The 9,849-nt window shown below is 49.1% G+C and overlaps 1 protein-coding gene across 11 annotated transcripts in view; it reads right to left on the bottom strand.

Moving 5' to 3' along the window:
- Window positions 1–7,688: 7,688 nt before the first annotated feature.
- Window positions 7,689–9,849, bottom strand: part of DEPDC5 (DEP domain containing 5, GATOR1 subcomplex subunit) — a 125,285-nt gene continuing 123,124 nt past the window's right edge. For 10 of the 11 annotated variants that reach the window (XM_072803357.1, XM_072803364.1, XM_072803356.1 and 7 more), the window contains 2 exons: window positions 8,612–8,694; window positions 7,689–8,449 (listed from right to left, as the gene is read on the bottom strand). In XM_072803357.1, the coding sequence (XP_072659458.1) occupies window positions 8,157–8,449; window positions 8,612–8,694 (376 nt within the window). In that variant the 3' untranslated portion in view covers window positions 7,689–8,156. Of the gene's footprint in view, window positions 8,450–8,611; window positions 8,695–9,849 lie in introns of those variants that run through there. The other variant, XM_072803368.1, reaches the window with a different exon arrangement.

Raw genomic sequence — 9,849 nt, 5'->3', positions numbered from 1 at the left:
GGCACATACTTGCTTGGGGTTCAGTATAAGTGCTCTTGCTGTTTCCTTTCTGTCTCTTCCTTCCCAAGCTTCAGACTAGCTGATACTGGACCAGGTTCTTGGCATACCTGTCAGACACACTCATAACAGAATTCTTGGTCTCCAGCAGGAGAGTATTTACAGGGGTGCCTTAAAGTTATGGAATATTTTTTATGCCACCCAGACCACTTTGCAAAGTTGATGGCATTGGATCTTCAACTCTGGTCCCTTGAAGGAGACCAAAGAAACACCGTCCTTGCCCCACCCCCAAACTTGAGGTGCTGTGAGTCGAATGGACTTGCTCGGGATTGCACAGGTAATCGGCACTGAGGTCAGACAAGAACTGCAGTGACTTCACCTGGTTGTGCAAGGTCTCAAAATATTTCACTAGCACTTATCCCCTGGGAGCTCAACCAATCCCCCAGACTCAGCACCATTTTGGGAGCTTGGGCAGGGTTCCACGAGGGAAGAAATGGCAGGCTGAAACTGGGAGCAGGATGCCTGGCTCACTGAAGAGAAAGGGAATAATGAAAGAGGATCATTCCCTGCTTGCCCCATCGGAGATGCAGGCTACCTCCTCGGAGCCTGGGTATGTTTAAAGCCTGCTCTTCTACCCAGATCCAGGACCAGGAAGAACACAGCCTGACAGGTGAGCAAAGTGTCATGTCTCTGCACCCTCCTCCCCAAGGTGTGACCTGAGGGCCCAGGCAGGTTCAGTGCTTCCAGACAATGGACCATTTCACTCTGGTTTGTACCCTGGAACTTGACAACACTAACCTCCCTCTGATAATCAGTTGTTGAAAGTGTGGGCTGAGTAAGGCAGATTTGGAGACATTGCTCTCCAGTTCCTCCCCACCCCCATCAGATTTTGCCAAAGCCCTCCAACTCCCCAGAGTTCCTTCCCCAGCCCATCACCCTCCCCCACCCAGAGAACTACACAGACTTCAAATGCCCATTTCTCCAGTTTTCCCAGTCCCCTACATAGAATTAGGCCTCCTCCTCTATTTCTTTAGTGTTTTATTTACATGTCTGTTTCCTTCCACCAAGAATGCCGGGCTGACATTGGTTCAGGTTTGCATAACTGTTGGCCAAATGAATGAATTCAACCAATTCTAAATGAGCACCCATGTGTGATGGGCACTTGGAGTGGAGGACACAAAGATGAGCAATCTTCCCTCAAGGAGATTATATGTTATTAAAGAGCCAAGCTAATGTGTACAAGGAAAGAGAAACACAGGAGCCATGCCACAGCATGTAAACAGTAAGTACAACCAGGGTTGTAATCCTGGTTCTGTCCACAACTTGCAGTGTGGCCCTAAGCATTAGTCCCTTAGCCACAGTGCCCTTGGCACTTAGCAAGAGTAATAGCTATAGATTGGGGATGGGGCTGCCATCAAGAAAGGATTTAGATCTCCATAATCAGGGGCAAGTGGCAAGTCTCTTTTCCTCTTTTCCTCCAAAGTCACAGGAAGGACCTGCCATCTGGACCTCTTACCCAATCAGAATCTAGTTCAGGGTGTCTCAACACTATCAATGTTTGGGGCTGAATGATTGTTTGCTGTAGGGGTTGTCCTATGCATTAAAGTGTTAAGTTTAAAAGCACCATGAGATGCTGGTAGCACTTCCCACAGTTGTGACAACCAAAAGTACCTCCAGACATTGCCAAATGTCCCTCAAAGGGTGGTGGTGGGGGGATTGCCCCAGTTGAGAACTCCTGGCTAGCTTCTGGTTCTTCTCCAGTGCACTTTCCAACAGCTTGGAAAAGGGGTGGAAACTTTGAGACAGAGTCAGAACAAAAATTTCACAGGCTTGCCTCTGGCAGAACCCTGCCCACCCTCTCAAGCCTGTGTCCACTCAGCTTCTGAGGACACACAGGATGAGGAGAGGCAGGACACTTCGCCTTGTAAAGGGTCACCTTTCCTAGGATAGCACCTGGTCACACCTCCCTGTTGCTCCCAGACTGTAGAGAGGAGAAGAACCCAGAATGTGAGATATTAGGGGTGGATGAACAAAGACATTAGGAAAATGTTTCCCAGGATGCTCTGGGCTTAAAAATAAAATTATATCTCTTCAAGAGATATCTGAGGGTTAATGTAAGGGGAGAAATTGAGCCTGGAGAAGCAATCTGGTACAATTCACAGTACACAGAGAGGAGGTAAGGGACTCAACTTGCGTTACAGCTGCCACCAGCTGCCTCAGAGACTGACAGGGACTCCCATTCCCTTAGCACTTAGCAATCCTTCTAGTCAAGGAGGGAAAGATCTGAAATCTTGTGATCCCCAAGGCTTCTCCCAGGCTCACTGCCAGATGTGTTTAGATGAAAATGCCAGGGCTCAGAGAGAGGGGTTTGCTGGTGGTCATATAGCAACTCCATGCTTTGCCACCAGGATGGGGAGAGATTTTCTTCCGGGAAGGACTGATTCACTGAGGAAACATGAATCTTGCTGCAGCCAGAGAAGCAGATGGAGAACAAATCTAAAGACTGGTAGGAATGAGTTCTTGGTGCTTGCTTTGCCCCCCACAACCCATGCATTCCAAGCCAGGCTTTGGGCAAGTGTGTGGCATGGCCTGAAAGCCAGGAGCTGCCCAAAGCATTTGCAGGCTGATCAAGGGATGTGGGGCTGGAAGGAAAGGAGCAGACAGGGCCTTCCACATAGGAGCCTGGAGGAGAGATAAAGCCACTGGCACCTGCTTAAAGTCACAGTGTGCTCCCACCAGAGCACCTGTATGAGAGGCTACATTCACACTACACAGCATCTGTACACCGGCAGGGCTGTACCACATGCCATATACTCAGCTGAAAGGAGTAAAGGGTCCTAGCAAGGACCTGCCCAGGTCAGGGCAGTGGCGATGCTCACTGACCCAGCTGAGGGGGATGGCACAGTGAGCGGAGGCTGGGCCCTGGGCTCCACTGCCTGGGCTTTTCATTCATCTGGTGTGATGGCTGTTTAGATTACCCGATGCAGTGGCATGTCAAGTATGTATACTACACTGCCCAGAACACAGCAAACATTCAAGAAATGGACATCCTAGTATTATTATATGTACCTGAAATGTTCGGGCTAACTACAAATTGGCTTCTATTCAGGCTTCTGTCCTGTTTCCTATCCATGTTGGCAAAGCCTCACAGACTTCCTTAGTGTCCCAGGCATGTATCATGTGCTTCTTCCTTGTAATACCTGAAGTTTCCATTAATTCTTTTGATGGGTCTGTTCCTACATGGAGGGTGGGGGTGGGGGTGGGTGGGCGGTACAGGCTTCTGTGCCTATCCAGTATAGTACTTGGCAGCTCCTGGCCCAGCTGTGTAGGTGTTGGTGGTCCTGTGCCTTGGGAGGCCCTGTGCAGCTCTTGGGCTTCTGTGAGTTGCCATTTCTCTCAGCCATCAAGTTCTCTGCCTCTACTATGTTGCCTTTGGTGTGTGGCTTCTAATCTGCTTTGGTCTGAGAATCAGATTTCCAGGCTATTGCAACTGCGTGTAGAGTACTCAGGAAGAAGCCCCAAGAAGGAATCTGGGAACGGGGTTTCTCAAATGGACCACCAATAGTAGGATGTCTACTTGTAGTGCAGAGTCCCAGATCTCCCAAATCAGAATCTCTGGGAGAGGCTCTGGAATCAGCAATTTGTGTGAGCTCTTTCACACTGGAGCATTGGAGAACTACAGGTGGGGGGCTAATATAGTTACTACTTCTGTTTTGCAGCCTTATTTGCTTATCTCCATTCCTTTGATACTCTATCTCATTTCTTTTCCCATCAGGTTTTTCTTCATCTCACACTCTGTGTGGTTTCCCACCCTAGATTCATTTCTACATTCAGGAGGCCCACTGGTGCTGCCCCAGGTGTACTAGGGCCTAGGGACCCCCTAGCACATCCACAAAACCCAGAAATGTCTCATAGAGCTGCTCAGCTTCACACAACGACCCTGTTCATGATGAGAAGGAGCCAGGACAGCATAGTCAAAAGGCCCTCTTCCTGCTCCCAGCAACGTGGTACCTCTGCCAACAGAAAAAACTTCTCAGCAGAGGTTCTTGGGACCTATATAAGGCAGAATGACCACAGCAACTTGTTAGTGGAATACAGCCTTCTGGCCCAAGTGGGGACCACTCTGACTCCTATACATCCCATCAGGTCCAAGGCCACTTCATCTTTAAAGACTAGCTTGCCCACTCCAGCTCTCTGATTATTCCCTTCTCTAAACTCCTGAGGTTCACAGAGTCTGAGGCAATTGTCATCATTATAACAGCTGATGTTTCAGGAGGTGCAATGTTCCGGGCACTGTCCACACTCTCTACCCACATTCTCTCATGTGGTTTTCAAGACCCTGTGAAGTGGTACTAGTGTCTCATTTTACAGATGAGGAAACCGAGGTTTGGAGAGATGCAGTGACTTACTTAGTCTCACATGCTGGCAAGTGCCCCTGTTAGAATCTGAATCCAGCCATTTGCCTCCTATACCTGCCCTCTTAACTGCCACATACTGTCTGTAACCAAATGCTTAGAGAAACACTGGGAATCAGAGGACCTGGTCCTTGTCCCAGTTCCACCTAGAGCCTGGGGCAGGTCATGCCGTTTCCTTAACTGGGAGAGAATGAAAGAGTTGGACCAGATCTCCAAGAACCCCTCTGCTCTAAGGCTCCTTGTCTTACTGGGCCACCCTCATTCCTTCCTACACTGGGGTGACCTGAGGCATGTCATGTATGTGTCTAGGTCTAGATGGCCTCATTTCTCAACATGAATAAGTGCCTTCTATGACTTAATTTAGGGAACCAGAATGGCGATCCCATCAAGATCCTCCTTGTAGTCCATATGGCCCTCTTTTGTGCTGGACCCTGTGAGGGGCCTGCCATGTGTACCTGCTCTCTTGGTCTCACCAGCAAACTCACTCAACTCTCAGTGACTGGAGAGTATGCCAGAAGAAATTAATTATCAGCCCATTGTCACAAGCACAGAAGAGCAACACTTAAGAGAAGTGTGTGTGGGGGCATTGGGAAGAAAGGTGAGGCCACATCATCTCTATCCAACAGGTAAGGAACCACACTCAGGAGACAGAACATTCCTACCTCTTACAGGGAAGAAATGGCAGGGCTGAGATTTAAACCCAGATACTCTTGGCCTCTTGGCCCCAGGCTTCCTGCCTTTCTCTTTTTCCACCAAGAAACGGTTATTTACATTTATATGCCTGGTGTGGGCCCTCTGATATGCATGCACACATCTCTCATGTCTAACCAAACCACGTACTTCCTCAGGCTGGGCTCTCTCTGCAACTGGGCAGCAGGTATGGATAGACAGGCCTGAAGGACCAGTAGGAGGACTAGGTGATGGTGGAGTTGAAAGAGGATTGAGTTCTACTCCCAGATTCTGGCTTGGCCAAGTGGGTGGAAGGAGGTGCTGATCAGAGAGGAAGAATGTGAGGAACTAGGGTTCAAGGGCATGGGTGTTTCAGGCCCATTCTAGCTTGTGAGCTGCCTTCTTCCACCAAATCACTCTGAGTCTTCTTCTCCCAGATCATCTCTGGAAGAGAGGAGGGCAGAAAGTAGAAAACTGAGGACAACACATGACTATGCCACATGACCTGATCCAGACAGGCCAGTGGCTGCCGCATCCAGCAACATCATGTAGGAAGCTGGCTCAGAAACATGGCAAAGAGGACTTTCCATCCAGGAATGTCAGAACAGCTTATTTTTGTTTACCTCCTGCTGGGTAGTAAGTGCTTTCATATACCTGTCTTATGGTCCTCCCCATCTCCCTAGCAGACAGTCTCCCATTTTATAAATGAAGAATGTTGATGCTTAAAGAGTAAAAGTTTGTCCTAGGGAAGGGAAAGTGAGAAATGAAAAGAAATGGGATTTTGGGGATACCTGGGTGAGCCTGGGTGGCTCAGCGGTTTAATGCCTGCCCTTGGCCCAGGGTGTGATCCTGGGGTCCTGGGATTGAGTCCCACATCCGGCTCCCTGCATGGAGCTTGCTTCTCCCTCTGCCTGTGTCTCTGACTCTCTGTGTGTCTCTCATGAGTAAATAAATAAAAAATCTTAAAAAAAAAAGAAGAGTGGCCAAATATGAAATTAATTAAATATTAAAAATAAATGTAGGGAATCCTTGGGTGGCTCGGTGGTTTGGCGCCTGCCTTTGGCCCAGGGCGCGATCCTGGGGTCCCGGGATCGGGTCCCTCATCGGGCTTCCGGCATAGAGCCTGCTTCTCCCTCTGCCTGTGTCTCTGCCTCTCTCTCTCTATGTCTATCATAAATGAATAAATAAAATCTTTAAAAAAATAAAAATAAATGTAATATGGCTTACTAAATGCTTATTAAAAAAATGGGATTTTTATCAAGGACCTGTTCCTCACACCAGGAATCAACCCATGTGCTTTCACATATGTTGTGTTTTAGAACAGATCTAAAATCTCTACATACATGTGGAGCATACACAGCTCCAATTTACAATGAGGAAACGACCTCCATTAGGTAACGAACCCAGTGTGCAGAGATTCAGATGCAACACCCAGTGCCTGGCCCTTGAGTCCAGAGTTCATTCATTCACTCCACGTATTTAGCCAACATCATTTCTCCAGCATTTACTATAATGCTGCACATTTAAGAACAAAGAGATCAACAAAATAGGCAACCTTCCATCATGCTAGCATAGCATGTAAATGTGCCAAGTGTTGCCAGGGAAGTACAAAGTTCTGTGGAAAGACTTGACAGGTAGCCTACTGTGCTTCTCTAGAGAAGCAACATGTGAGCGAAGAACAGGTGAGCAATGACCAGGAGTTAGCAAGGCAGAGTGGGCCTAGAGAGGAGGAATGTTCTAAGCAGATGGAACAACATGTGCAAAGGATCTGAGCTGCTGAAGAGTTTGTGATGTTCCAGTGGCTGAGGGAACAGCCCAGGACCAGATTGTGCATGGCTACATACATCTAAGATGTTTGAAGTTCAAGTCCCCAAAGAGGTCTAAATAAGTGGTGGGCACAAGCAGAGTGGTTTTTAAATAAAAACCTGCCAAGTGAAGGGTGACTGGAGGAAAAACAGAGACAGATTAGGGGCTCTCCTAGCCATGCAAGAGGAAGAGGAAGCTGAAGGGGGGGCTGGGTTGGGAGCAGCAGCAGAGGGCCCGGGAAGAAGTGGGTGGATTCATAAGCTACTGAGAAGGGAGAGATTGTGGAGGGCTTGTGTGGAGAGATGGAAGGGGAGGAAGTGACAGTATCTGTCAGGTCTCCTCTGTCCTGCAGCTCCTTACCCCTGCCACCAGCAGGTTAGGGCAGGTTGCTGAGGTTGAGGCACCATACTGAATCTTAGAAGTGGGTTCTAAACCTTGGAGTCAATAGAGATTTTTCCTTTGATTTCTTTTTTTTTTTTTTTAAGAATGCCATGATATCCATGCACCACACTGGGCTCACCCATGAAGCAAGATTCACTCCAAAAGCACAAGCCTGCAGTTGCACATGGTACTATCTGCTCTGCTCACTAGGTCTGAAAGAAACTATTTTGCTCTTGCCCAAGGGCCTATGAAAAGACATCTTTCAGTAAATCCACAGCCAGACTCTCCAAGACAATGAATTCTATAGACGTCCTCACCTTCTGTGGCTGCCTCATTTGCCACTACATCCCTGGCGATAGGGCCTGGCTGCCCAGCCAAGGAAAGGATCGCTGCTGCCAGGAATCAGGCTGGGGCCGGAGATGCTGCATGTGGCACTTTATTCCTGCTTCTGATATGTACAGGTATATACAGTAGGTATGAGCCTATGGTACACTATTTCACAAAATTATCTTACATCCTGTGCACACTTTTGGGCGGGAAGTGTCAGACTGCTCCGAAATGCCTACAGCTGGTGGAGGGAAAGAATGCTCGCAGGAGCCACCCCCTCTCCAAGGACATTCATGGGGGCTGCTCACCCCTTTCCTCAGGACTGAGGTCTTTCCACGGACCATGTGGGCCTCCCACCTGTTCTCAGCGCCAGTTTCTTCCTGAATCTTTCTCTTCAAGGGGAAGGACATTTGGGGGGATGGGGGAAAGAAGCAGCAGCAATGGCCCCCACTCACCGATGGTGGCACTGCCGCCTGCCCCCCAAAGCCTGACTGCTCTTATTGGACGTGGAGAGTGACAGCGGAATCCTCCCTGTGCGTCAGACCCAGGTGCAGCCCGGCCTCACGGGGCACTGGCATGCATCTTCTCCAGGCAGCTCATCCAGAATGTGACCAGCCGGTTGTCGCGGTTGATGCAGAAGTCCGTGAAATCCCTGAGCAGCCGATCAGCAAACTTCTCATCCCCCGTGGCACTAGAACGCCATGTCTTGGTCAGCATGGTGTTGTAGGCCCAGTTGTAGCCAACACGCTCCTCACAGAACAAGTTCTGGTTGGTGGAACTGGTGGAGTTCCGCCGCCGCCGCTGCTGCCCGGAGAACTTGCGCCTGGAGTAAGGCAGCTGCAGGAACACTGTTCCTGAGGAGCAAGGGAAGGTCCTATGTTACTGCCTCCAGGAGGGGTTCCAGGGTGGCTGTGGAGGCTTTGCAGCCACAGGCTCCATCAAGGGGAAGATTCCCCTTGCACAGGCTCCGGCTGCAGGGACCCACCCTGCCCCACATTTTGCCTGGAGTGCCTCACCTGTAACATGGATATACTGAGGCTTGTTCTCAGCAGGGAAGTTAAAAGCAGAGGCGGAATATTTATCTTGCACAAATCCAAACCTAAGGGAAAGATAGGAAGACACATAGATTAGGGCCTTCTTAGCTAAAGCAACAAGAGGAGCAAATGTGCCTCAGAGGACTTTCTGACAGCCTGAGCTAGAGGGACCTGGAAAGATCTTTCAAGATAGAACATTCAGGGGGCACCTCGGTGGCCCAGTCCATTAAGTATCTGCCTTTGGCTCAGGTCATGATCTCAGGGATCTGGGATTGAGCCCCATATCGGGCTCCCTGCTCAGCGGGGAGTCTGCTTCTCTATCTACATCTGTCTCTCTCTCAGTCCATGCTCTCTCTTTCTCCCTCTCTCCCAAATAAATAAAATCTTTTTTTAAAAAAAAATTTATTCATGAGAGACACAGAGGCAGAGACATAGGCAGAGGGAGCCTCCCTCCCATAGGGAGCCCGACATGGGACTTGATCCCAGGACCCCGGGATCATGACCTGAGCCGAAGGCAGACACCCAACCACTGAGCCACCCAGGCACCCCTAAATAAAATCTTAAAAAAAAAAAAAAGACAGTACATTCAGGCTGCTCATTTTTGCCCTCACCAGACATCCTCCCACCCAGCCTCCCATTATCTCCAGGTGGCTGAGAGTCCTCGCGCCAGCTGCATTCCAGAATCAGCCCTGTCTCTGCCCATCACCCTTCCCTTCTGCATGCCCCTCCTATACCAGCTGTCCAGTCAGACTTTCCTTCTGGATGTTCTCGCTTTTGTCCCATCCCACACCTATTCTCTGCCTCTCACTGGAATCCATACCGCACTCTACATGGTATTGAGTGCCCGCCCACATACCTGAGAGGGGGATGGTCCTTATCTTACTTCACCTTAGCCACACCTCTTTCCCTTAGTTCTCCCAGCTAAGCACATAGTAGGTTCTTACAAAAGGCTCTAAATTGAATAGAATGAAATTATCTTAATTGAAATCCTTTCTTAAAGAGATGAGGAACACGAATCTGGGGCTCTCTGCTTCACTGTGTTCTGGAAATGGGCAGGAGGAGCCACTTTTCATCTATGACTTATTCGATTCTGCTTTTCATCTATGGTTTGTTCTATTCCGGGTTTTTCTATTTCCATCACACACATTTATTACAGCTCTACCTGCTAAGTGCTGAAAAGGATGTGTTAACAGATGTGGTTCCCGCCCTAAGTCGGAGAG

This window comes from Canis lupus, chromosome 27 (genome assembly GCF_048164855.1).
Source record: "Canis lupus baileyi chromosome 27, mCanLup2.hap1, whole genome shotgun sequence".
Lineage (NCBI taxonomy): Eukaryota > Metazoa > Chordata > Mammalia > Carnivora > Canidae > Canis > Canis lupus.
Note: the sequence above shows the minus strand (reverse complement) of the source record. Positions and strands in the feature narration are given on the sequence as shown.